The sequence below is a fragment of the Meriones unguiculatus genome, chromosome 16 (genome assembly GCF_030254825.1).
Source record: "Meriones unguiculatus strain TT.TT164.6M chromosome 16, Bangor_MerUng_6.1, whole genome shotgun sequence".
Classification (NCBI taxonomy): domain Eukaryota; kingdom Metazoa; phylum Chordata; class Mammalia; order Rodentia; family Muridae; genus Meriones; species Meriones unguiculatus.
The window spans coordinates 33,060,976-33,087,064 of record NC_083363.1 but is presented as its reverse complement, the minus strand read 5'-3'; the positions used below and the strand labels follow the sequence as shown (position 1 = coordinate 33,087,064).

At 45.7% G+C, this 26,089-nt stretch overlaps 1 protein-coding gene across 5 annotated transcripts in view; it reads left to right on the top strand.

Annotated features, from left to right (window-relative positions):
* Tbc1d5 (TBC1 domain family member 5) overlaps positions 1–20,387 on the top strand; it is a 434,903-nt gene extending 414,516 nt beyond the window's left edge. For all 5 annotated transcript variants that reach the window (XM_060369652.1, XM_060369648.1, XM_060369651.1 and 2 more), the window contains 3 exons: positions 8,949–9,028; positions 9,754–9,897; positions 17,244–20,387. In XM_060369652.1, the coding sequence (XP_060225635.1) occupies positions 8,949–9,028; positions 9,754–9,897; positions 17,244–17,537 (518 nt within the window). In that variant the 3' untranslated portion in view covers positions 17,538–20,387. The remainder of the gene's footprint in view (positions 1–8,948; positions 9,029–9,753; positions 9,898–17,243) is intronic.
* The last annotated feature ends 5,702 nt before the right edge of the window (positions 20,388–26,089 follow it).

Sequence of the window (26,089 nt, the reverse complement as noted above, 5' to 3'; positions counted from 1 at the left end):
CTAGCCAGAGTGATGTCACATGCCCACTTGCAGCTACCAGGACAGTGACTCTGCTGTCTCTTCAGACTTGATAGTCATGGCAGTGATAGAGATTACAGACCTTTATTCCTGGTGCTCTTACCTAGTAAGAGTTCTGGGGGAAGTGACCCTTGGGGTGCAAAACTTCGTTCCCACTCAGACCTGTCATAAAGATCCTGCATTTTGTGTCACCCTACTCGCCTTCTCTACCTGTCCCTGCTCCTGTGAGTCATCATTGCCACTTTTGAGATGGTGAGTTCCTGAGAGGCTCACAGCAAAGCAGAGCATCCAAGAGACACGGTTTTGAAGTTTATGATTCACAGGATTTTGTAGCAGTGAGCCCCCATGGCTTGGGGAGCTCCTGCTAATGTTTTGGGCAGACAGCAAGGAAGAGTAAAGACTCAAAAGGCAAGAGGAGCTTCTCCGTGGGCCCTGCTTAGTTGATACCTGCCTAGTATAGCCAGTGTGGGTTTGTGAGCTCCCATGTGGACACTGTCGTTTCAAGATAGTAAATCTACGTGCATAAGCTCAGGTATACAGACATCTTGCTGTAAAGCTCTGTTCCCACTAAAGACAGTTTAAGGACTTAAATGTATCTATGGCCATACCACCTTTAATGTGCATGATCTCAGAAGCTAAGCTAGAGCGGACCTGGTTAGTAATCGGATGGGAATCCCAGAGTTTACACTTGTCAGTTGAATGCAGCTAACTGTACGGGTCACCTTCAGTCTCATTTCAGTAAACGTTAACTCTTCTGCTTTGTCTCTTCTCCCTGCCAGGGAAGTCCAGGGAAGGGTCCCATCCATCGTTGCCATTTGGAGGTCCACTTGGACCATGCTGGACTCTATTCCTATATGTTTCTGGGTCTGTGTCCCCCACTAGAGCATCTGAATACCCAAAAGCATGTTGTGTATGATTGTAAAGTCTTTGTTTATATTGACCTCTCTATGACTTTAGGGCTAGGAGCCAGGTAATGTGGCCATAGCTTTTGCCTGTGTGTTCCACAGCAGACTGTAAAAGACAAAGGTCCAGAAAGAGCAGCACTCCTGCTGTGGCTTCTGCAGATTTCCTCTGCTAGCCTCTGCACTGTAGGTATAGCCTCCAGGGGCCAGATCAAGGCTGGGTGAAATAACTCAGTAAGAGGAGAAGGGTTCCAATAGCAGGCAAAAGAGAGAGACTCCCACTTCAGCTGTCAGGAGACCCCCCAAAACCTCAAGCCAAGAACCATAACAAATGCAGAGGACCTAGCATGGACTCATGCAGGCTCCAGGATTGCCACTTCAGTCTCTGAGCCCCAATGAGGTCTGCTCTTTTGATTCTGCAGGCCTTTCCCTCCTGGTGTCCTCAACCTCTCCAGCTCTCACAATTCCTCCTCCCCTACTTTTGCAGGGTTCCCTGAGCTCCAAGGGGGGAGACCAAATGGAGACCTGCAAACTGAGCTCTTTCCAACTAAGACTTGGCTATGGCTCTCTACAGCTGCTTCCACCATCCGCCAGCAGCGGCCATTCTGATGATGACTGGAATAGGCACCAATCTATGAGTGTGATACAACAGCATTCAGGATCATTTTATTGTTTGGTTTGGGTTTGGTGTGTGTGTGTGTGAGAGAGAGAGAGAGAGAGAGAGAGAGAGAGAGAGAGAGAGAGAGATGTTGCTATTGTTCTTTGGGTTTGGGATGTGTCTGTGTGGTTGTTGTTTGTGATTTTGTTTGTTTGGCTAGACGTGCTTCATTCTATCCTAGGTCTCCTGGCTGTGCAGCCTCTGGTTCCTGGCCATCCAGGCAGTGTCAGGGGTGGGCTTCCTCTCACAATACAGGCTTCAAGTTGGACCAGTCATTGGTTGGCCACTCCCACAAGCTCTGGGCCATCATTACCTCAGCACAGCTTGCAGGAAGGATGGATTGTAGGTTGAAGGTTTTGTGGCAGGGTTGATGTCCCAGTCCCTGGAAGCCTCACCTGGTTACAGAAGAAACCAAGTTCAGGCTGTGTATCCACCATTACTAGGAGTCTTCACTAGGGCCACCCTCATAGAGTCCAGGGAGTTTCCATTGCTCTAGGTTTCCACATAGCCCCTGAAATACCCCCTAATTCTAGTGTCTCCCAGTACTCTGACCCCTGCCTGGTTGCTCCTGTTCCCATACTCACCTGCCCCCAATGTACCCATGAAATCTGATGTCTTTCCCCTTCCCTGGGAGATCCATGCATCCTGCCTTAAGCCTCCTTGTTACTTAACCTCTCTGGGTCTATGGATTGTAGCACGAAAACCCTTCACTTAACAGCTAACATACCATTTTATCTTTCTTGTTCTGGGTACCCTCACTCAGAATGATTTTTTTTTCTAGTTCCATCTATTTGCCTGTAAATTTCTTAAGGTTACTGTTTTTAATGGCTGAGTAATACTCCATTGTGTAAATGTATTACATTTTCTTTATCCATTCTTTGGTTGAGGGCCATCTAGGTTGTTTCCAGTTTCTAGCTACTGTGAATAAAGCTGCTATGAACATAGCTGAGCAAGCACACTTGTAGTAGGGTAGAGCATCCTTTGAGTATATATGCTCAGGAGTAGTATGCCTGTGTCTTAAGGTAGCTCGATTCCCAGTTTTCTGAAGAACCACCATATTGATTTCCAACGTAGTTGTATCCATTTTCACTCCCACCCGCAATGGAGGTATGTTCTCCTTGCTCCATATTTTTACCAGCATGAGCAGTTGGTTTGATCTTAGCCACATTCTGATAGGTGTAAGAAGGAGTCTAAAAGTCATTTTGATTTGCATTTCCCTGATAACTAAGAATGTTGAACTGTTCTTTAACTATTTCTCAGCCATTTGAGATTTCTCTGTTGAGAATTCTCTGTCTAGATCTGTAACCCAGATTTTGTTTGTTTGTTGTTTTGTTTTGGGATTTTTGTCTTGTTTTGGCTTTTGTTGTTGTTGGTTTTGGGTTTGTTTGTTTGTTTGTCTGTCTGTCTGATTGTTTTTCAAGTCTGGGTTTCTCTGTATAGCCTTGGCTGTCCTGGACTCACTTTGTAGAACAGGTTGGCCTCAAACTCTCAGAGATCCACCTGCCTCTGCCTTTCTGAGTACTGGGATTACAGATGTGTACCACCATACCGAGCTCTGTAACATATTTTTAAATTGGATTATTTAGTTTGTTGATGTCTAGTATCTTGAGTTCTTTGTATGTTTTGGATATCATCCCTCTGTCAGATGTGGAGTTGATGAAAATCTTTTCCCATTCTGTAGGCTGCCATTTTGTCCTGTTGATGGTATCCTTTATCAGATATGGAATTGGCATAATAGCTGGATTATATTCTATATGAAAACAACACATTTTCAATATGTACTTGTCAGTTGGTGTTTACCATTTTCTGACTATTCTAAATAGAAGAGCAATGAACGTGGATAACTAGGAATCTCTAGAGTAGGCTACAGAGACCTTTGGGTATATACCGAAGAGTGGTAAAGCTGCATGATATGGTAGTTTCATTTCCAGCTTGTTGAGGAACCTCCGTACTGATTTTCACAGTGGCTGCACCAGTTTGCACTTCAGCCACCCGTGGCTGTATTACTCTTTCTCTACATCTACACCAGTGTTGGCCTCATGTTTTCTTTTACTTTATTCTGAGAGGGATAAAGAAAATCTCAAATGGTTTTAATTTACATTTCTTTGATGGCTAAGGAGATTACACATTCCTTAAAATGTTTCTTAGACTTTAGCTTTTGAGAATTCTCTTGTTCAGCCCCATGCCCCATTTTTTTTTTTTAATTAGGTTGTTTTGAAGTTTCGGTTTTTAAAGTTATTTATATTCCGGATTCTAGCCCTCTGTCAGATGTATAACTGATAAAAATATTGTTTCCCATAACATGGGCTGCCTCTTCAAGTGATGGTGTCAGTTTCTATACAGAAACTTTTTAGTTTCATGAGGTCCAGTTTATTAATTGTTAGGTTTAATGTCTGTGCTGATGGGTCCTGTTCAGAAAGCCCTTTCCTTTGCCAATGAGTTAAAGTACATTCTACTTTCTTCTCCTTCAGATTTGGGTATCAGGTCTTAGTTAACGACCTTGATCCATTGAAATCAACTTTTGCACAGGGTTGAAATATAAGGACCAAGTTTCATTCTTCTTTCTGTGGCTATCCAGTTTGACCAGTACCATTTACTGAAGATGCTATCTTTTCTCCAGTGTGTATTCCTGACCTCTTTGTCAAAAATCGAGTGGCTGTATGAATATGGGATTATATGTTCTAACCCTAAATTATAGTCCATTGATCTGTATGTCTGTTTTTATAGAAGTGCCATGCTGTCCTTATTACTATAGTGTTGTAGCATGGTTTGCAATCTGGGATAATGATACTTCCAACAGGTTTGCTGTTATTGTTGTTGGTGTTTTCTTTATACATTTTTTGGTTGAGGGACATCTTGTTGTTGTTCAGATTTGTTTTAGCTAGCATGGGCATATCAAATATAAGATTATTTGTTCAGTTTCTGTGAAGAACTACATTAGAATTTTGAAGGGCTTGTCTTGAATCTATAGATTGCTTTAGGGAGGATGGTCATTTTTGCAATATCTTACCAATTCATGAACATGGGAGGTCTTTGCCTCTTCTGGTATCATCTTCTGTATATCCTTCTTCTCTTCCTCCTCCTCCTTCTACTCCTGCTCCTCTTCTTCCTCCTCATCCTCTCCCTCCTCCCTCCCCCCTCCTCCTCTTCCTAGGAGTTTTCATTGTCCAAGTCTTTCATCTCCTTGGTTAGATTCATTCCATGATTTGTTTTGTTTGAGGCTATTACTTTAATAGTACTCTTTATTTTTCTCAGTGTACTTATCCTTTTAATATAGGAAGGCTACTGATTTTCATGTGTTAATTTGTATCCTGCTATTTTGCTAAATATTTCTGCTGGAATATATATATATATATATATATATATATATATATATATATATATGTATATGTATGTATGTATATATTTTGCAAATAAAGATACTTTGACTTTTTTCTTTCCTGTGGGCATCCCCTTTATCTCCTTCACTTTCCTTATTAGCTAAGACTTCAATTACTATGTTGAACAGAATGGGGAGAGTGGACATCCTTGTCTTGTTTGGATTTTAGTGGAAATGCTTTTGAGTTTCCATTTCAGGTGATGTTGGCCGTGGGCTTCCTATTTATAACCTTTGTTATGTTGCAATATATCCCCTTGTATCCCAGCTCTCTAGGACTTTTATCATGAATGAATACAGTCATAACACATACAAGCCAAAGATCTTGACTAGTTTTGAAGTCTATTTTGTCAGATACTAGAACACATCTGCTTGTTTCTTGGTTCCATTTGCATGGAATACTTTTCTTCATCCTTTTACCCTAAGGTGTTGTAGGTATACGTTATAAGGTATGTTTTTTGCAGACAGCAAAATAAATGCATCTAATTTCCTGATCCGAGAAGTTACTCTGTGTTTGTATATTGGGAGTTGAAATCATTAAGTTTTAACTTAATGTTAAATCATTAACATTAAGCTTTATTGTGTATTAATTCCTGTCATTTTCTTGCTTTTGTGGTTTTCAGTTAGACTTCTGTTGTAATGATTTATTTATTTTGTATGTTTGAGTGCTTTGCTTGTGTGCATATCTCTGCACTACATGTGTGTGTGGTGCTCACAAAGACCAGAAGAGGGTGTCTGACACCCTGAGACTAGAGTCACAAATGGATGTGAACAGCCGGGTAGGTAGATGCTAAGAATTGAACCCAGGTCTTCTGCAAGAGAAGCCAGTGCTTTCTAGACTAAGTCATCTCTCCAGACCCAACTAGGCCTCTCTTGATTTAGTGTTCTGGAATTATTTGTTCTTTGTGCATGTTTAACCTTCCCTTCAGACATAGGCATTTCTTCCAGTACTTTTTGTATTGGTTGTTTAGGGCCATAAATTCCTTAAATCTGAGGTTTAATTCTTTAAATCTTTATAAAATTTCCTTTTTTCTAATATGGCTGACTGATAGTTTTACTAGGCATAATATTTTATGCTGACATTTGTGGTATTTCATAATTTGTAAACTTCAGTCCATTCTCCTGTTTTCAATGTCTCCGATAAAATTTGTTCTGATTCTGATAGGCCTGCCTTTATATCTGAGTTGATCTTTCTCTCTTGCTGCTTTCTAAATCCTTTCTGTGTTTTGGCTATTACGTGACACAGGGCATTTCTTTTCTGGTCCTGTGTGTTTGATTTTTCTGTGAGTGTCTTGGAGCTTGATACTAAATACACCTCTTTACTTTGATAATGTTGATCAGGGTCTCTTTTCCTTCTGCTGTAACTGTTATTCATGGGTTTGGCTTTTTTTTTTTTTTTTAATTTCCAAAGTTCCTGCACAGTTCTCTTCTTGTTTATTTGTTGTTGTTATTGGGTTTTTGTCTGCTTTGCTTTGTTTTGACATTTTCTTTGACTGTGTGAGCCAGTTCCTCTACCTACCTTCCTCTATCAGGCCTGGTATTTTCTGTTCCACTTGATTCAATCTGCTGATGAGGCTTCCTTCTGACTTTTGCTTATTTGTTTGTTTGATTTTTTTTTTTTTTGATTCCTGAATTTTTCAAGTTTAATTTCATTTTGGCTTCTCTTTAGAAATCGTTTCTTTATTATATTCTATTTTCATGTCTTGATTTGCTTTCATTATTTCATTGAAATGTTTGTATTTTGGGTCTTCATCCTAGTATTTATTTATTCCTATTCTCTTTGAGCCTTTCCATCATGTTTATTATTGCCATTCTAAGTTCATTGTCTTATGCTAAGTTACTTTACTCAGGGGATACTACTGTACTAATTTTTGTTGTTTTGGTTATTCAAGTGTGTATATTTATGATGGTCCCTAGGCATCTGGAGTTAGATCATCAGTACTGTTCCTTAATATGGAAATCTTATCTTTATTTTGTAGAGTGTGTGTTTGAAGCTGTTTTCTGTTGCCCCAATGTGTTTGGTTGACCAGCTAATGGGGCGTATGGGGCTAAGGTTCACTCTTAGGACAAGGCAGTGTTAATGTCTGAATGGAGTATTAGAAGTATTTCAGTCTCAGCTGGAGCTAAGCTAAGTTTCTAAGCCCAGTGAGAGACCTTCTACACATCCAGAAGATCTTCATTGCCAGTTTTCAGGAGTCCAAAGCAAGTACTCAGAACTGTCCCTCAGGCACAAGGAGTTGGCACAGGTAGAGTTGGCAATGCAAGTCTAGGATCCTACCTGAAAAGGAAAGGCAAAGGGTGGTAGGGGACGCACTGGACACCTGTTCCTCTGGCAGATCGTGTGGGTTGATGGAGTTTCCGGTCCACATCTACTGAACCTTCCTGGAGAAGGGTGGTCCTCAGGTCTTGGGGATGGGTAGAATTGGTGGTATGAATCGTTACTGTCTAGCTAGAAAAGAAGCCAAGTGTAAGCAGTGGGGGAGGGTGGAGCTGACATGGTATGGGTTCTAAAGGAAGTCTAGATTCCCTGCCTAGAGTTGGGAGTTTAAGAGTGCTGAGCAGGGCTGGATGGGTCATAGTATGAGTTAGGCCTTCCTGAAAAAGGGAGTGCTAGAATGAACTTACAAAGGCAGGCATGGGGACATGTGTTTCCAGGGCAGGTGGTGACGGTATGTGGAATACTGCCGTGTGTCTGTCTAGTGCCTCTTCCTAGAGGGGGCGAGCTACCGGTTGCGAGGCTGAGTGGATTACTGGCATGGGTCTAGGTTCTGTCTAGAGGGCCCATGTATGGACAGCATGGATAGAGGAATTATACAAGGGTGCAAGAGGGTGGTGGTGGGAGTCCAGGCTCCCTGTCTGGGAAGTGGGGACAAGGGCTTTTAGTGGGGGAAGTGTAGGGGTGGTGGTGTGCTTTGGGTCTACATGAAAAGGGGATGCCAGAAGGCAGGCACACATGGAGCACATGTCCCTCAGGCAGGTCTCAAGGAAAGCGTGTAACATTTAAGGAATTATAAGTTGGATAATTTCTAAACCATGGGATTTAGAGAACTTAAAAGTTGTATGGATTAGCTAGGCACAGTAGCACACACCTGTGATCACAGCACTTGGAGGGGCAGAGGCAGATGGATCTTTCTGAGTTTGAGGCCAGCCTGGTCTACAAAGTGATTCCAGTACAACCAAGGTTACACAAAGGAACCTTGTTTTGAAAAAACAAACAAAAAAAGTTTATGGATTATGAAACTATTTAGAGTGATTCTCAAAAGTGGCATGCCTATCAGCATCTTGTGTAAAATGTGTTTTAGTAGTGCCTTTCTACCCCACAGTAGTCCTGTATAAACCATTGCAATATGTCAGTAGGTGCCTGGGTGTCAGTGATGGTCAGCACTGGTTTGACTGGTCCCTTGGGTCAGATGTGAAGGAAATAACTATGGTCTGAGGTTTCTAGAGAACAGAAACATCCTGCTTTAAAGACACTGGATTAAAGCAAGCTGGTTCCAGAGGCATTGATATTCAAGGTCTCTGTGCCATGAGTTTCTGCTCTTACTATTAATGTTTCATTGATTTGGTAGCATGATATATTTTTACAAATGCCCAAAACAACCTCTTTATTGATTTTAGATATGTAGGAGGACTTTATCTTTAGAAGGAAACAGGTTAAGCTCCATTGAGCTGTGAGGTGGTGAAGAAAATGCTCAAGTAAGAACATGTCCTCATAGAACTGGGACAAGGACTCCAGATTTCTGGCCAAAGCGTAGGTTAGTGAGAGGTTCCCTATTGTCTCATCAGCGTTGAACACGCCTGTCATTGTCAGCACATTCAGGAAGTGAGAGAGGTGAGACTGCATGTAGGATGTGCTTGCTGGGCACAGTGCTGTCCCCCTGCCCTCCATCTGCAGTCTGCAGAATACCCTTAGTGATAGTTCTCTAACGCTGTGTGCCAGCATAGAGGTTGTGTATAGAGCATTTGTTATAAAATGTCATTTTTCTTTTTTCAGTAAATATTCAAGATGTGGTATTACAAGAGAATTTGGAAAAAGAAGATCAAATTCTGGTTTCCTTGGCAGGATTAAAACAGGTATGTGCACTACCCTGCCACTGTTTGTGTGTTCCGTGGGGCAGCACCCACTGCCTGCTCCGAGAAGGCATCTTACAGCATGTAGTACATATTAGGGCCATTATCTTCTCTCACTGTTACCAGCCCAGATATAGTTCCTTCTGATTCTCACCTCCTTACTCCTGGGAATTCAATCGGACTGGCTTGTAGACCAAACGGGTTTTCTGTACCCCCATCCCCTACCCTCTACTTCCTCTTTCCAGACCCATTGTGTTTATGCTTTACATCCACATCAGGTCTGGTAATCTATCTACAAAATATACAGGGATGATAATGATGGTCATAGTTACTATGTGGTGCAGTGTCTGTGTGGCACTGCTGTGGTCCAGTGTTTGGTCACGGTGTAGCAGTGCTGTGATGCAGAGTAGCTGATATGATGAGCAGGAGAGCAGAGCACATGGCATGGACAGCCTGCATGTTGGGTTGCTTCCCATCCTAGCTCTTCTTGTCTTGCTAGAGATGGCAAGATATTTCATCATACTACTCAGACTAACATAGACTAACTTAAAACTTGGGACCTATTCTTTCAAGAACATGAGTGACTGAAGGCAACTGGAGCTACAAATGAAGGAAATTACTGGAGAAAAGCAGGTCAATGACAAGCTTGCTTCAAATATATGTGTTATTTGCCTGGCATTTAGCTACAAACTCATTTATCTTTTTGTTATCTTCTCCTTTGAAAATAGATCAAAGACATCCTGAAAGGTTCCCTGCGCTTCAACCAGAGCCAGCTGGAGGCTGAGGAGAATGCACAGATCACCATCGCTGATGACCACTACTGCTCCAGTGGCCAGGACCAGGGCAACCAGGTTCCTAGGGCCAGCAAGCAGGTACAGGAGTCTTGATGAGTACTGATGAGAATGGGCTTTCATGAAGTGAACATAGTTCTTCAAAGTTCTGAATAAAGATGGTCCTTTCAAAGTACTTCAGGCCATCACATAGGAAGTTCAGCTGTGACCTAACACCTAAGCTCTAAGTGCCAACCTGTTGTATAGGCTGTGATCCAGATCTGGAGGGGACATTCGTAGGTCTGAGAGTAACAGTGCGTGTTGCACAAGCCTGTGTGTGGCAGCATTGGTCTGAGCCTGCAGCCACTCTGTGAGATGAGAAGTCAGGTGTCTGATGTAGTGACTGGCCGGTTCCTTCCAGCTCTGTCTCCAGTCCACTGACACTGGGGGGCCTCTGGAAGCTTTCCTAATGTGCCTGGAGTGGATTTCTCCTGGCTAGTTACCGTCTCATCAAAGTCCTTCTCTTCCCTTCATGGGGAAGAACTCATTACTGTCTACCTGGTAGACAAGGGAGTGTCCTCTGTGAAAGTCCGACAGTAGATCCCATAGACTCTACCACTACAAATGACTATCTCTGTCACGATTGGGCTTTTCATTCTGCTTTTGTTTGTTTGCTTGCTTTTGTTTTAACAACTCTTTAAAACTGGAATATAGTCTCTGCTTGAGAGCCCTAGTTGCCAGTCTCCCCTGGCAGGTGTCAGCACCATCTGTGAGTCATTCTGACAGGGTTCTGGCTGGAAGGGTCTTAGGGTTCCCTTGTTTGCTTAGTCCTACCTGTTTGTCAGTGAGAGAGCACAAAGGCATGAAGGGAGGATGGCCAGGAGGCCTGCATCCCTGCAGTAAAGCTGTAGCTCCTCCACCAAAAACTGCTGTTCGTGTCCAACTTCAACTTCATTTCATTTTTATTCTTCATGTGTAACATACATATGAGGATTCAAGGACAGCTTCCTAGTCTTGGTTAGGAACCACCTTCTGCGTGGTTCCGAGGGATCAAACTGAGGCTGTCCGGCTTGCAGGAGACACCTTTGCCCTCTGAGGCATCTCAATGGCTCTCTGCAACCAGTGGTTTAAAGTTGTAATGATTTTGTTTGATTTCTTGAGGCAGGGCCTCACCATATAGCCTGGGCTAGCCCCAAACATGAGATCCTCCAGCCTCACCCTCCCAAGTGCTGGGATCATAGATATGTATGTAGAATCAGGACTGGTGTTTCAATGACATTTCTTAAAAATCAACTTACAAAGTTCATCCTTAAAAATGAACCTTAGCAAAATCCCTGCATGGAATTGAAATTTTTTTTTACAGTTTTAAGGGTTTTCCTCCAGATGGCAGAACTCTAGTTGACTTGTAAAGCTCTTTGAAAATGGTTGCGAAGCTGTGTGAGTGCATTTTTACCTGAGTATATGCAACATTGGCTTTTTAATCTGATAAGTTTTCCAAATTTCTCTTCCCTTCCCAGATGTATGTAAACATTGTTGCATATAGACCCGCCAACTACTTTTAATTGGCAGTTTTAAAATTAACATGATTTTTTTAGTTAACTGTGAAAATACTACATAAAAAAATTCTTTCAGGAACAATAAGCATTTGCTGCACTTAAAATGTTCCAGCTGTGCTGAGCTGGGAACAGGCCTTCCTGGTTTTCATAGCTGTGAGAACAGGCAGAGAACAGTGTGTGCGGCCCTTGGTGAGTGCAGAGCCAGTAACCACAGCAAAGGTGCTCCTGAGCGTTTCTTACAGGAAGCAACTAGGAGCACAGGGAAGCAGTGATTTCTAAAGCAGACAAGCCCCTGGTTCTTCTCCACCTACTTAGATATGTGCATGCCCTGGGCCCTCAGAGCCCCACAAGCAGGTGTCCTGCCAGAGTGCACAGGATCCTTAACATTTTCTTAGCTGAACTCTAACTTCAATGCCAGGCTTCCTGTGTTAGCTCAGACCAGGGCCCTTGAGGAAGACCTTCGGGGTAGCATCTCAAAGAGGGCCGTGTTGTGGATTCCTATAAAGAATGACAGTGAGTGTGTTTTTCAACACAAGAAACTATTACGCACCCCAAGAAACATTAAATACCTGCTCTTCTGCATATGACTCAGTCTAAAGAAAGCCAATGCTAGCCTTGATGCTGGCCTACTGAACTGGAAATTAATAGCTCACTCTTCACAGCTTCTAGACTGACTTTGCTTCCTGTCGGTAAAAATCAGCTGCCACAGAGGGCCTCTGAAAGACTCTACCCTGCAGGATATCAAAGCAGATGCTAAGACTTATAGCCAAACTTTTGGCAGAGCACAGGGAATCTTATGAAAGAAGTGGGAAATAGTAAGATCTGGAGAGGACAGGAGCTCCACAAGGAGAGCAACAGAACCAAAAAACCTGGGCCCAGGGGTCTTTCCTGAGACTGATACTCCAACCAAGGATCATTCATGGAGATAACCTAGAACCCCTGCACAGATGTAGTCCATGGCAGCTCAGTGTCCAAGTGGGTTCCATAGTAATGGGAACAGGGACTGTCTCCGACATGAACTGATTGGCCTGCTCTTTGATCACCTCCTCCCTGAGGGGGAGCAGCCTTACCAGGCCACAGAGAAAGACAATGCAGCCACTCCTGATGAGACATGATTGACTAGGATCAGAAGGAAGGGAAGGAGGACTTCCCCTATCATTGGACTGAGGGAGGGCAATGGGTGGAGAAGAGGGAGATAGAGTGAGATTGGGAAGGGAGGAGGGAGGAAGCTGCAGGTGGGAAACAAAGTGAATAAACTGTAATTAATAAAAATATAAATAAAAAAAGAAAAAATCAACTGTCAGCCTTCAGTGTCAACAAGTTTCTCTTCACAAAGAATCTGTTAACAATCCTTAGGTATTATACTAGCTAGACATGATAGGTATGTATTTCTTGATGTTCCATATATTTCCACTTTAGTGCTGTATAAATAATAATTATCAGTACTTTCCATGTGCTTTATTTATTTTGGCTACTAGTTCAAGAATAAATTAAATTCTTTTTTCATAGCAATTTAGTTTTATAAAATTTAATAATTGTAATAGTATTAATCTTTATGTTGTCACAGTTTTCACATGAACAGTGATGCTGTCTGAATCCCTCTGTTTGTGTACCACTACATACTATATAAGGTAATTTTAGTGGGAGCATACATCTAAAGTTGAAGTTTGAATTTAGCTAAATTTTATGAGTATGCTAAATGAAAAAAATAATGACATTTTCAGTGGTTGTAGTAATATAGCTGATAATCCCTTGATCATGATTTTCTGTAACCCTTCATATAGTTGATTGTTTTTAACTTTTCTAAATAAATGCATGAAAAAACTAAAAATAAAATAAAAGAATGACAGTGAGATAGACCACAGTGTGGCCCAAAGGTGACTCTGAGCTTGCAAGTGACCCATGTAGTCTTGCCAGTTAACTAAGGTCCTCATGCTGTGTCTGGAAATAAAAGCAGGTGCACTCTCATTTTGGGTCAGCTAAAGAGGTCCTTAGCTGATGTCTTCTTGTGGCCTCTCCTGATCTTGCTGTTCTGCAGGAGGCCTCTAGCCATCTATAAAAGTATCCACAGAAACCGGCAGACATTTAAGTAGAGCTTGACTGTTCAACCTTCTTGCCAGGCCTCTCCGGGCAGCATGCCCTGGCCTACACCACCCTCACCAATGGGACACAGGTGTGACTTTCTTTGAATGCAGTTTTATCAGTTTATCCTATGCCTTCACATGTGCTCTCTAAGCCTGGGGTCCTACTGTGTGCCATGAGTTTATTTATACGAATCACTAAAAATTGCCCACACCACTGTTTTCAGCTGTCTGGCTTTCCCTTGACTGTCTGCCATCCTCCCCTGTAAGGCAGTACACATTTGGAAGCCTGTCTGTTCTTACTTCCTCTGAGTAAGGCATAAAATCTATTCTAAAACAGGGCAAGAATCAAAGGCAGCTGCAGACTCTTTATAGGCAAGGTCAAGGCCACAGGTTTGACTGCAGTGCCAGCTGTGCCATTTCCTTTTATCGCAGTCTCTCCTCAGATGCCCTCTACTGCTACTTTCTTAAGACATTTACCTCCTAGAGAAGCCTGACAGCCCCCTTTCCATATTTAGTCTCCTACAAGGACACCAAAGCCTCTGTTTCCAGACTGCTGCTTGGATCATAAAGACAACAGACTAAAATCTATATAGGCAGTCGTTTTCCTAATTCCAGTGCCCAACTCAGTTCTCGAGGGCAGGCACTGTTGTTTCAGTGGGCCTATGTGAAGAGACCTCTGCAAAGCCAGCCTAGAGGGTGCTCATAACCTAGAGAGCGCTCTTACCACAGCACTGACTCAGCCCCCACAGTGCTTCTCGAGCACTGAGCAGGGGACTCTGTCTGAAGAGGCCTTCCTGCCTGCGGACACGAGTTCAGTCATACGCTAATTCTTAAGGAAGCAATATAGCTGGGCTGTATGTCTTTCAAGGTTTTAGAGTTACACGGGGGAACTAGCGAGCAGGCCTGGCACTCTATTATGTGACCATTTGTCAGACAGCATTGCACTGCCCTGTGTCTGCAGAACACTAGAGAGCCGGTGGGAGGTGCTCGCTGTCCGTGGCTGCCTGTAGTCAAGTTTTTGTTGCTGTTGTTCGGTTTTTCACCTTTGATTAAGCATGATTTCATCCTTGGGACACAAAATATAATTGTTTACAGAAACTGACGTCACTCTTCAAGGACAGAGCATCTAAGCTGACTCGCCAGCTGCGACCTCCTCTTCCCTGTCCATCCAGATCAAATCACGTATTTCGGTCTGGCAGGCCTAAAGCACTAGTGTCCAGCAGCAGCTCCTCGAGCTTTATAAAAGCTTGCTTACACTGTTCGCCCCATTAAAAGAAATCGGTTACTTATCATAGTAGAGTTTTGTGATTAACTAAAATTTAAGAATGCAAATAGAATGGGAATCAGCCATGCCTAGGAATTCTCACAGCTGCTTGTAGGTGTTGAAAACGGCTAACTGGCAGATCGTCAACATACTGTCTTGGTTAAGGCTTTGTCCTTGACATATTGTAAAGCTGCTTGATCCCGTTTCCTTGGACGCCTGTGCTTTTCCCTTACAAACCTCATAGCCCTTTTCAGCCAAGAAATTTAAAGCCTCTTTGATGTTCTTACCTGAATCCCATAGACTGACTTGCAATTAGTATAGTATTAGTATAGTTTGACAAAGTTCTGAATCGTCTCATGTATTTCTCAAAAAATGGTAGTAGAATTTTTAAATCTCCCTCTAGAAGTGCTGGTTTTGATTTGTCTGTCTGCTCACTTAAAATCAGCAATTCCCAGGACCCCGAATCTACCAGGATACAAAAAGAAAGTGTCCTTTAAATCCAGAAATCTGCTGGGCCAGGACGAGCAGTCCCCTGGTCTCCCAGATACCCCTGGCCCAGGTTCTTCCTCACGGCACTGGGACTCTTAGCCAGCTACTCATCGGCCCACCCACCTGCCAAACCAAAGTCTGAGAAATGCCTGTGTATTTGTTCAGATGACAGCACTGCACAGCCATCAAGTCAGGTGCCAAGTGGATGCCCCTCGGTGTGTCTCAGCTTCTGCCCTGAGCAGCAGAGGAAACAGAGCTTGGAAAAGGCAAAGCAATGGGCTGTGGCCACTCACTTAGACTAAGTGCCATTGGGAAATCACTGAAAAGGCACCCCACCCCAGTTGCTAGAACTTGTAACCAAACGCAATGCCCTTGCCCTCTAGTGAGCACAAAGCAGGCGCACTGAGGGAACAGCCACCTGGGCCGGCGCCCTAAGAAGCTTATCTCTGAGCAGTGGCAGCAAGGGGTGTGTTGTGGGTAACCACGACTCAGAGGCTGGCTGTAGCACTTAGATCTGGGCACATGCATGCAGCTGTAAGGTCACACTGCTTCATACATTGTTTCTGTTTAAAACTAGAGGTCAGCTGCCTGGCATGTTGGTGTATCGCTGTAATCTGAGGACTGAGAAGCCTGAAACAGAAAGATCATAAGTTAGACACCAGCTCTGAAAGTTTAAAAAATAAAACAAAAACAAAACTAATAAGAACTTTTCATTTATGACAAAGAAATTAGCATGAAGATGAAATTGTAATGAACAAAGCTTACATCACATTTTGGCAGTCACATAAGATAAGGTCCACTCAGAGAGGTCACTTCTGAGCCCAGGTTGACTCCCAGTCAGCTTTAACTGCTCACTGTAAGCATCTGGAGGGCAGGCACATGGCCCTAGCCAGGAACACCTCAAACAGAGATAGTAATAAAGACAGTGTTGGATTTCTTACCCTCAACTCACAAAGTCTCTGTCAAGCACCCTTAAGTGAATTCCATTTTCAATAAAACTTCCTTATCTAGAATGGCTTCCTTATCTAGATTGTTTCTTTCTATCTCTGTAGGAACTAATACATTCTCAGCACCAGCAGCTTCAGAACTTAAAATGCTACCCCCAGGGACTATTATAAGCTTAAGGAAGCCGATTCTGCCTCCTGGCTAACCATCTTCCTTCCTTCGTTTGTTTGTCTGTCTGTTTGTTTGTTTGTTTGTTTGTTTGTTTGTTTGTTTTTTGAGACAGGTTTTCTGTATATAGTCTTGGACTTGCTTTGTAGGCCAGGCTGGCCTCTAACTCACAGAGATTTGCCTGCCTCTGCCTTCCTGAGTTTGGGATTAAAGGCATGTGCCGCCACACTCAGCTGCACCAGCTCACCATCTTAAGTTGTGAATGTTAGAGGTGGAAAGTGCCTGAGTCAGCCCCAGTGTCACCAAAGACAGGCCCAGAGGCAAGATTCCCTTAGAAGTGCTGCTGAGTCCCTTCCCAGGCCCTGTATCTGGCCCAAAGACCCAGGGAGCACTTCCAGGGGCCTTCTCTCTGTAGAGCAGTGGGGAGAGCACAGCGGGGCAGGGGAGGCAGGTGTAGAGCCTGTCAGCATGCAGCACCATGCTGAGGTAAGGTGTACCCACCAGCTGCTACCGGATGGTCTTGGCAAGATTAGAGCTTTGCTAGCTAACTTTATTTTTTATTTATTTATTTTTTAGACAGTGTCTCACTTCGTATACCAAGCTACTTTTCAAATGCTAGGAATAAAGGTCTGAGCTTCCATACCCAGCTAACCCCAAACCTTTATGTATGTCAATAGTTAATTATTGTCTGTCAGCTAAACTGTAAAAATCCACTCAAAATTTGCCAAGGGGAAAATAATTATGGACTGAATTCTGTCTCCTTGGTTTTGCCCCTGCCGTAGAGCAGCAGGATCAGCCTGGCACCTTTCCAAATTGGACACCTTCATAGCCACTCCACTCCTAGGCCTCTGTTCAGTGCCGTCATTCCTTCACCGTCCTTTTCCTCTGCTCAGGGTTGTCAGTCTTGCTGTTACCATCCTCTTTCTCTGGTTTACTTCACAGGCCCCTTCAGAGATGTCAGCGTGCACCGGTGGGGTGACCTCAGATGACTTCATCCTGGTTTCCAAAGAGGAGGAGGGACGCAGTGCCAGAGGGGCCTTCTCAGGCCAGGCCCAGCCCCTTCTCACCCTTAGAAACACATCTGGGAAAAGTCGAGTCCCAGCCTGCTCCCCACTGGTGTTCTCAGACCCACTGATGTGCCCAGCCTCGGCTTCCTCCAGCAACTCCAGCTCCAGCCCCGATGACGACAGTAGCAAGGACTCTGGCTTTACTATTGTGAGCCCCTTGGACATCTGAATACAGGGACTCTAGCAATGGAGACCCTACTGAACCAATGTTTCTTTCCCAGCATGCATTTCACATTGGTTCAACCCACTGGAACTCTTCAGTGCACTATGTTCACCAAAATGCAGATAGAGCTTTCCAGGCCCTTACCTGACCCTTTGACCCTCACTCTGAATTAGGGCTAGGTCAGGTACCCAACTCCATACTCGCCGTCAGACACACCAGACACAACCAGAGCCCCATGTCTTCCACCCCTCCTCTTAGCAGCTCTGTCAGTTCCTCTAGAAGGAAAAGCTGGTCCAAGACCCTTCTTATCAAGCTTCATCCACAGAAAGATTGTTGGTACTGTGTGGAATTTGGGTAGGCAGCCTCCCTCCTGCCTTGGGAGCCCAACCACAGACTTGGCTACAGCAGAACAAAGAGCAGAACAAGTGAGCGGCTCCCAGGGCTGGGTCAGTGAGCATCAGCAGCTCCCAGGGCTGGGTCAGTGAGCATCAGGAGCAGGCTCTCAGATTAGGAATCAGATTCTGGTTTGGCATGAATACATTTCTGGGCCCTAAGCTGAATAAACTTCAGCTACGCACTGTTCCTCCCTGAACAACTGTATTTCACAACCAGGAAGCAAGGTGGCTGTGAGCCAGTCTGTGCTGTGGTAGCTTTAGGCGTCCCAGGGCTAATGTCCTTGAATTGGAAAATGTGTCCAAAGCTCTACTATCAGATTTCTGAGCATGTTTCAGATCTACAGTGGCCTGTTGAGTGAGGAGCACAGAGGAAAACCACATTCACATCTCCCAGAGCCAGATGCCCCTGGGAATTAGACCTGGAGTCCCTTCTGTGGGAGCAGGCTTCCTAAAGAACATTCCAGGTGCCATAAGGATGCTCCTATTCAGCCCCCCCCACACACACACACACACTCTCAGCTGTCAACTCTGCATCCAGCCGCCTGTCTGGTGGCCCTGGCCTGGGCTAGGTATAGGTGAGACAGCTCCTCTGTTGGCAGAGTACAGAGCTAGATCAGACACAAAGCTAGGGACCGTGAGGGTGCTGACAGATGCCGCACCTTCTACCTCTGCTTTCTGTCCTTCTCAGAGAGCAGCAGAGCCTCTGGACAGTGTCCCTCCCATTAATACCATTGTATTTCTCTGCAGATAAGTCTGCTAATGTCATGATGCTCACTCCATTTTGGAAAATAGGGACACCCAAATCAGCTGCTGTGTGGGCTTCTCCTTAGCTGCACTGGATAGCAGGGCTGATGGCTCACATGGCAAGGCTCAGCCAGTTCCTGATGAGCTTTGCCCACTCCTCTGACTCGTCCTTTCAGCACCCTGAGGAGGCTGCTACCACACATGTCCCATGAAGACACTGTAGGAACCAGGGCTACTATATAACAAGCATCCATCTCCCGAGGGAAGGTTGGCATCAGCCCCTCTACTTGAAGGCTTGACTCACAGTAGTGTCAGTACCCTTAGATACCTAAGATAGGAAGTATTGGCTCATCTCTTCAGGTCTGGGACAGTGCCGCCCAGGAATGTTATTGGCACCTACCAGTCCAAGAGGGTGATGGACTGATTCCTTGCCATTTGAATGGGCATTTGACAGGCGGCTTCAGTCTACCTGCCCATGCCCAAGACATGCCCCCCTTTATCCTGTGCTTGTGTGGGTGCCACATGAGAACTCCTGGGTTCACACTGAAATGTGTAGTCCACAATCAGGCCACTCTTTCCTTGGAAGAAACAGGAATGGAAATTCTAAGTGACTCCATTCTTCCTTGTTGAACATTGCTTCCCCTTCTGTTACGTACGTTGCTGGTGTGGAATGCATTCCTTCCCTGTTACTTTATCAGGTACTTCTGTCGAATTGCACATTTTAAAATCCTGGAGATATAGAACCTTTTCCTTTAACCACATTAATCGTTAGTTTTAATCTCTCACATTTTGATTATAGCAGCTAAATACAGTTTTATATATGCCAAGCTTAGATTAAGCCCCATTGTCATCTACTTTTTTTTAATACATGTTTCTATGTTTCATGCAGTCCTCTCTGATCAGATTGGATGTGTGAGTTAAAACACACCTGTGTGCTACACAGAGGGTTACAGACTTGCCTTGTCTTACGGGGGTGCCTCAGTTTGGTTTGTGGGACCATCCTGGTTTAGTTTGGCAAGATGACCTGCGGTTCTGCGCTACCTGCAACTGGAAGAGAAATGACCACACTGCCAAATGAATATGTCTCTGCAAGGCAGCCTCCTCCCTGCTGCCTACTTCCTTTCGTAGGGTGAATCTGAGCACGGGTCGGCTGTGCCGGACCAGCGTGCCAGGAGTGCCTTTAGTGTCAGAAAAGCAGAACAAATGCAAAAGTCTAGCTCTAACCTGCCAGTGCAGGTGCAGGTTGCTTTTTGCTCTGTAAAAGCTCTCCCAATGGCCACGAAAGAACAGAGCGGGGTGCATCAGCTGTGGCCCTGCATCAGCTAGGTCCATCTTCCTTCCCTGGAAACTCATCCCTGGCCTCTGCACTTATCCAGAGCAGGAACTGCTGGGAAATGGAGTCTGGAGAAGAGGCCACATGCGTGGAGAGCTGTCACACCAGGCCTTTTCACAGATCACACAGCTTCCTCTGTCAGGCTCAAAACTGTTTTTGTCTTGTTGAAAAGAAATATCAAGTTCTATATAGCCAGGCTGGTGGCTATGTTGTCATTCTGTTCATGAGGCTCAGTTCATCTAGCTAATGGGACCTCAGGAGTGCCACCACTGTCCTCATGAGGCTTCATGCTTGAACTCATACTGATGGCAGAAATGACTCCTCTTTTAGCAGAGTGATCCCGTTTGATGTGCTCTAATAAAGGACTAATGAGAATTGAGATAACATCCGCTTCTTCCAGGGACCTAGCTCCGAGGTCCAGCAAGCACAGAAGCTGCTAGCCATGATCTACCTCACCTGCATTTCCTTCCTTTGCAGCATGTCATAGCCTCCGTAGACTGCTGCTCTACATTTGCCAGTTCAGCAAGGGTTACACAGGTTAGGACATTTGAATCACAGGTGTGAAGTGAGTGGTGGAGCCATTTCAGGGCTGATCATAGTTCTGGAGGAGCCCCTAAAGGAAGAAGTCTCCCCTCTCACTGACCATATGAGCTGCAGACCCCTCGTGATGTGGGGCCCCATCCTGAGGCAGCCCTGCTCCGCCTCTGTTCCAAGACAGCTTGCCGTTCCCTTGCCATTCTAGTCTCCAGCTTTGCCACTGGCTAGGGGTCGGGATGTTGGTCAGAGCACTTTACATCTTAGTGGCACATAGGAAGAACAAGAGTGGAGGAGGGCACCTGTCATTTTGATGAAGCCTGGAGCTAGCAAGTGGGCAGTCATTGAAGATGTGCTGTGCCCATCCTCGGCAGGTTCAGGGTCCCAGCCTCGCGGCCACTGAGCACAACACATCCGGCAGCTACAAGCCGTCACTAGAGTACAGGGACTAGCTCGCTCAACCCAAGCTTCTCTAGGCTAATTGCCACATGTGTCCAGAAGTGCCTCACTCTTGTCCCCAGCTGACCAGTGTTCGAGGAACTTCCTCCAACCTAGCCCAGCTCTGCCCGAGGACACCCGGAGGATCTGGGGTTTGAATCCCACTTCTACCTCAGGGGCATCCTAGGCCAGTGCTAGCCGTTTCCCTGAGTTTTCCTTCGGGTTGGGCTGGTGTTGCTGGCTGCTTCCCTGCTGAACCTCCTCATTCCAAGCCAAAGGATGAGCCTGGCTTGAAGGGAAAGGCAAAGGGAGGCAGCCAAGGTGCCTGGCTGGGTAAAGCCATCAGGCAAGGCAGGGCTGCACTAGCTGAGATGACCCAGGGCCCACCCAAAGCTTGACAGCCCTTCTTCGTGTGAGTTTTGGGATTCAGGCCTACCCACTTGCCAGCTGGCTCCTGTGGCCACTGCCCTGTGAGAGTGGCTTCTGGCACTCCGGAGTGGGACTTGGACTCTGGAATGTGCATCTGCCAGCCAACATACTCTTAAGGATCTGTGCCACCAGGCACTTCTCAACTCTGAGCATACCTGTTGTAAGAAGGACTTGGGAATAGACAACATTCCTACAAGGAGGGCTCTTTCCACATCTACCCATTTGTATGTATCTACAGAGACACAGCTGATTATCCTCTAGAGACTGCTTGTTTGCTAAAGACTCCCAACAGCACCTTAAATTCCAGAAAGGATAGGAGAGACATGTCTGCCTCAGGGAGAGGCACCCGCAGTTGAAGGAAGCACAGATGAAGGTCTCCATCCAGCTTGGGAGGAGGGGCAGGAGTCTGGCATCAGTCAGCCACCCGCCCCCTGTGGTGAGCAGTGAGCAAGCCTACTTCCTGCTCAGGAAATGCTGTGAACGGGTGTTTGGTAGCATTGGCAGCTACAGAGGTTGTATCTCTTCTACCCACCTACCCCACCCCTCAAGGAGGCACTTTGCTGTGAGGGGTGGCCCTTCATGAAGGACCTCACCAAACATTCAGTGACAGCCAGTGGAGTACACTCAGAGACCACAGTGACCATGGGAACCCAGCGTCAGAATTCTCCCTGTAGTTAAGAAAAATGGGGGGATGGAGCTGCAAAGAGTGCCACCTTCCTGCAAAAGATTTACAACCAGTGAAGACCGCCATGCAGAGAGATGGACATTCTCCCAACTACCCCACAGCATCCTGGCCCTCAGCATGGCATAGCCATCTCTGCCCTTGTCCCTAACCCTGGTCCATAGCCTCTCAGCTTCCCAATTCATAGCCTCCCATCCTTCAGTTAGCCCACTGTAAATAAGGGCGAATTGCCCTTGTCCCTCTCTGCTCGGTGTGGCTAGTGGCCTATTCCCCTATATCTCTAGCTCATGCCGCCTCTAAAAGCAGAGAACCTCTTCTTTACCCTACAGAGCGTGTTCCCACTCCACCCTACCTCCCACCAGGGCTGCTTCCATCCCCCTTTCTCTCCGAGAGCCCTGCTCCTCAGTCTTCTCCAGCCAGGCAGCGCTTAGGGGAGACTGTGTCCACCTTCAACCCACATTGCATCCCGAGACCTCACAGTTTGCCTCTGCTTTGCCCCGTGAGTGAGCCGAGCCCTGATTGAATGTGTGTTGCTGACATACACACTGCCAGGTGAGAACTCCATGGCCTGAGTGCCGCTCGGCCTCCCCCAGGCGAAGCACAAAGGAACAGCAAAGGTTTCTTCCTGACTGCGAGTGTGAGTGTTCATAGTTGATTGGCCATGTGTGCAAGCAAAGATGTTTACGGCCCGCGACTGCTCCCCTCCCTCAGGGACTAGATCACCCCTTCCTCTGTGCTGTGCCTAATAAACACAGTTTCTGGGTGGGGCAGTAGCAGACTCCCAACTCCACTGTGTGGGTGTCTGTGTGTCTGTTCTGTGTTCATTCCCTAGTCAAGAGTTACAGGACCCAAGTCGCACAACAGCAGACGCTGTGGAACAGAGGTGTCCCACCAAGCCTTCCGCATTTGCAGCATCACAGGCAAAGCTAACTGGTGGAGGTGGCTTTAAGCTTTGCGAAAGGTTCTTTCTCCCTTGCCCGAGCTAGTGGGGCTCATCTTCGATCTGTCTCGAGAACACAGGCCTTTCTCATCCTTCCCACTACTGTGTGTATCCGTATACACACTGAGGTCACCCTGCCCTCTCGGAAAAGAGGGCCTACGCCTCAGCTACTCCTGTTTACTGAAGATTTCACATGTGTCGAACACTTTGCTGAGCTGAAGACTCACCATGAAAAGATGGGTCTCCAGCTTCTTGGGACTTGCAGTCTAACCAGAGAGATGAAGGGCTCAGCAGATGAGCAAACAGCACAGGCAGCAATGCTGGGGTAGAAAAGCCACTGACATTTTGCTCCAGCTGGAACGTGGCAAAAGCCAGAGGCCTGGGATGGAACCCGATGTTGGGAAATGTTAATGTCTGTCAGCCCTGCCTGTCCCAGTCACCCTGGAGATGCCAGGGCTATCTCTAGCCCCTCTCCCAGTGAAGAGGGACAATGGGAAGGTTAGCTCGGGTCATTTCCCAGCTTGGCTTGTCAGCCCTGCAGCAGTATTGTGTGTGATAACACCTGGTTGGCCTACACACAACTCATGGGGCAGCTACTGTCTTGGACACTGTGCTCAGCCCTGAGGCCCACAACTCACCAGTGAAACCTGGGATACCATCAGCTACTGGGCTCAAGGTTCTGCCTGAAAGAGCAGCTTTTGCGGCTTCAGTCCACACTAGCCTGCACTAGAGCCCAGACCAGAGGGCCAACCAGAGGGACAGTGCACTAGAGAGAAGTTAAGTGGTTAAGAGCACTGGCTGCTCTTCCAGAGACCGAGGTTCAATTCCCAGCACCCTCAGGACAGCTCAAACCGACTGTTCCGGAGGACCTGACACCCTCACACAGACAAACATGCAGGTGAAACACCAGTGTGCATGAAATAAAATGAAACATGTTTTAAAACCATGTGAAAGGCTTGAAGGGAAAGTGGTGGGCCAGCAAAATGTGTAAGCCCTGACACTGTGACGGGGGAAAGCAAAGCTGCTGCCGGCTTCTCAGAATCCTGTTTCTCAGAAATTCAAAGAAAGCCTGTGGCAGGCACTGAAGAGAGGCTAGCCGCATGGTCACCTGAAGGTGGCCAAGCAACAGCCAGCACTCAGTCCCCTGAGCTGCTCAGGGACGGAGGCATGCACTGTCAATTTAGGAGCCACCTCCCCTTGAGGTTTGGTCAGTCAGGAAACAGTGGCCACCCTCTGCCCATCAAGAAAACAAGGAAGTTGTCTCCCTCGGTATATGCGATTATTTATGATTCTATTTAGATTCCCTTTATATGTGCATATATTTGAGGAAATGTCTACGAGTAGTAGGTTTCCTGGTGGTAAGGAGATATGGGGACCCTCCTTTACCCTGCCCTCCCATTTACCTCTTTATTTCATCCTTTCATCTTATTTAGGGTTTTATTGCTGTGAAGAGACAACTCTTACAAAGGAAAACATTGAATTGAGGTTGGCTTATATTGTGAGTGGTTTAGTCCAGTATCGTCAGGGAGAGAAGCATGGCAGTGTGCAGGCCGACGTGGTGCTAGAAAAGTAGCTCCATGCACATCTGCATCTTGATCCAAAGGCGGCAGCAGGAGACTGAATCTCTCGCAGGGCACAGCCTGGGCATGATAAGACCTCAAAGCCCACCCCCACAGTGACATACTTCCTCTAACACCTCCTCCGACAAGGCCACACTTCCTAATAGTACCAATCGCTCTGGGTCAAGCGTTGGAACACATGAGTCTGTGGGGACCATTCCTATTCAAACCACCACATTCCACTCCCTGGCCCCCATAGGCTTAAAAATGCAAATGCATTTAGTGCAACTTCAAAAGTCCCCAATAGTCCGTCACGCTGTCAACACTGCTTAGAAGTTCAAAGTCTCTTCTGAGATTCATGAAATCTCTTAACTCTAATCCTCTATAAAAATCAAAATAAAAAAGCAGGTCACATCCAGCATATGGCGCAGGATATACATTACTGTTCCAAAGGTAGGGAAGGGAGCACAGTTACGAAATGCTGGACCAAACCAAGACCAAAAACCAGCTGGGAAAACCCCAAACGCTGCATGTCCATATCTGATACCAAAACGCTTTTCAGATCTCCGACTCCTTTCAGCTTTGTTGACTGAAGCACACTTCTTTCTCTTGGCTGATTCTGCTCCCTGTTGGCTGCTTTCCTCAGAAGTTACCCCACAGCTCTGGCATCTCCAACCTCTTGGGGTCTCCAAGGCAGCGCAGGCTTCACTTTCACAGCTTCACACAATGGCCTTTCTCAGCCTCACTGGGGCTCCATGCAGGGACAGCCCTGCCACACACCTAGCCTCGGCAACTTTCTTCAGTATCAGGAGATTCCATAACCCCTTTTGTACAATGGCCTCCATGCAAAGACACCCCTGACACATTCCTGACCTCAGTTGTTTTCCTTAGTCATGGAGGGAAATTCCACCTTTGATTCTAAAGCCAGAACCATGTGACCCTAGCTACCAAGTTCTGCAGCTTGCTGGGGCTGGAATATATCCCCCCTCGTTCAATTACAACTTCATTAGCTTTCTGTTTTCCATTATTTCCTTTACTGCCTAAGGTTGGCTGTCCTGGAACTTGCTCTGTAGATTGACCTTGAACTCAGAAGTCTGCATGTCTCTGTCTCCTGAGTGCTGGAACTAAAGGCAAGTACCACCGTGCTTTTCTTTAATTCCTTATCAAAAGATGGAAGTTTAGCTGGGTGAGATCTTACAAGGAGATCACCACTCCCTTATCCACTTGATATCTTTGAACACAAGATCTATCTCCATCCCACTTCCTGGTGCCCCTTTGATCTTTGAACCAAGCTTTTCTAAGCTTGCTGTGTTCCATCAAAAGCACTCTTCATAAGAGTGAACCACAGGACAGAGTCTATGGTAGGCTGTTTTGAGATTTCATTTGCCAATGCAAACAATTAAAAGATTAATTAATCTAAATATTTTCATTTAGCCTCAGGCAGACTCTTTAGACAAGGACGAAAAGCAGCAACATTCTTCAACAAAATATCACAAGAACAGTC